The sequence below is a fragment of the Octopus bimaculoides genome, chromosome 3 (assembly GCF_001194135.2).
Source record: "Octopus bimaculoides isolate UCB-OBI-ISO-001 chromosome 3, ASM119413v2, whole genome shotgun sequence".
Taxonomy (NCBI): domain Eukaryota; kingdom Metazoa; phylum Mollusca; class Cephalopoda; order Octopoda; family Octopodidae; genus Octopus; species Octopus bimaculoides.
The window spans coordinates 1,407,081-1,408,123 of NC_068983.1; the positions used below are offsets into that span (position 1 = coordinate 1,407,081).

The 1,043-nt window shown below is 40.4% G+C and overlaps 1 protein-coding gene across 3 annotated transcripts in view; it reads right to left on the reverse strand.

Moving 5' to 3' along the window:
• The window catches only part of LOC106876115 (nematocyst expressed protein 6), a 94,127-nt gene that overhangs the window by 9,588 nt on the left and 83,496 nt on the right, over positions 1-1,043 (reverse strand). For 2 of the 3 annotated variants that reach the window (XM_014924526.2, XM_014924525.2), the window contains exon 11: positions 73-213. The exons of the other annotated variant lie outside the window; for it this stretch is intronic. In XM_014924526.2, coding sequence (XP_014780012.1) covers positions 73-213 — 141 coding nt within the window. The remainder of the gene's footprint in view (positions 1-72; positions 214-1,043) is intronic. 3 annotated transcript variants of the gene reach the window in all.

The window sequence follows — 1,043 nt, forward strand, 5'->3', positions numbered from 1 at the left end:
CTCATCATCGTATCATCATCATCATCGTCACATACATTCAACTAAGTAAATATGTTCGAATGGTTAACTTACTTTTCCTTTGATATATGTTTCTTCCCGGGCATTTTCCGCATGTTTTCTTGCAAAAATTCGACATATAATGAAAATTGCGCGTACATCCATTATATTTAGCCTTCTGTCTACACGTGGTAATTAGGTCTCGACATTCAGGTTCTTCATAGAAATAAAAGAAAAATGAAAAACAAAAATACAGAAAGTCTGTAGGGGGCAGAATAGTCACGGTTGATATCACACTTGTTCAAGATGCTCTTTTGCCTTAGATTTGTACTATAAACTTCAAGAACTTGTTTTCTTTAATTAGAAATTTAACCCACAAGAAAGTGATTTTTGGCAACTTCATCAAATGGGTCAATAACATACATATATACATCGGTAATATTCTCATATTCTCTAGATTAATTTATATGTATTCACACTGATGATACGGTCAGCAATGTTGGACTGAAATCCTCAGATTGAAATCAGAGACAAATTCATTATCACACAAAGCATTATATGTTACGATATGTCCACATTTCTAAAATACAACATACACTGAGGTATAGGAAAACTAGTTACTATTTGCCATCATCATCATAATAGTCCTCCTCCTCATCTAACTCCCCCTTCTCCTGCTCCTCCTCCTCCTCCTCACCTACCTCCTCTTCATGAAACCCTCCTCATCTACCTCCATCTCCTTTTCCTCCTCATCATCTACCTCCCCCTCATCTACCCCTCCTCTTCTACTTCCTCCTTATCAACCCCTCTTCATTTACCTCCTCCTCATCTATCTCGTCCTCATCTAACTCCTACTCATCTACCTCCTCCTCATCTATCTCCTACACATTTACCTCCCCCTCAACTACCTGCTCCTGCTCCTCCTCCTCCTCCTCCTCATCTACCCCTCCTCCACTACCTACTCCTAATCTACCCCCTCCTCCACTACCTACTCCTAATCTACCCCCTCCTCCACTATCTCCTCCTCATCTACCTCCTCCTCCTCC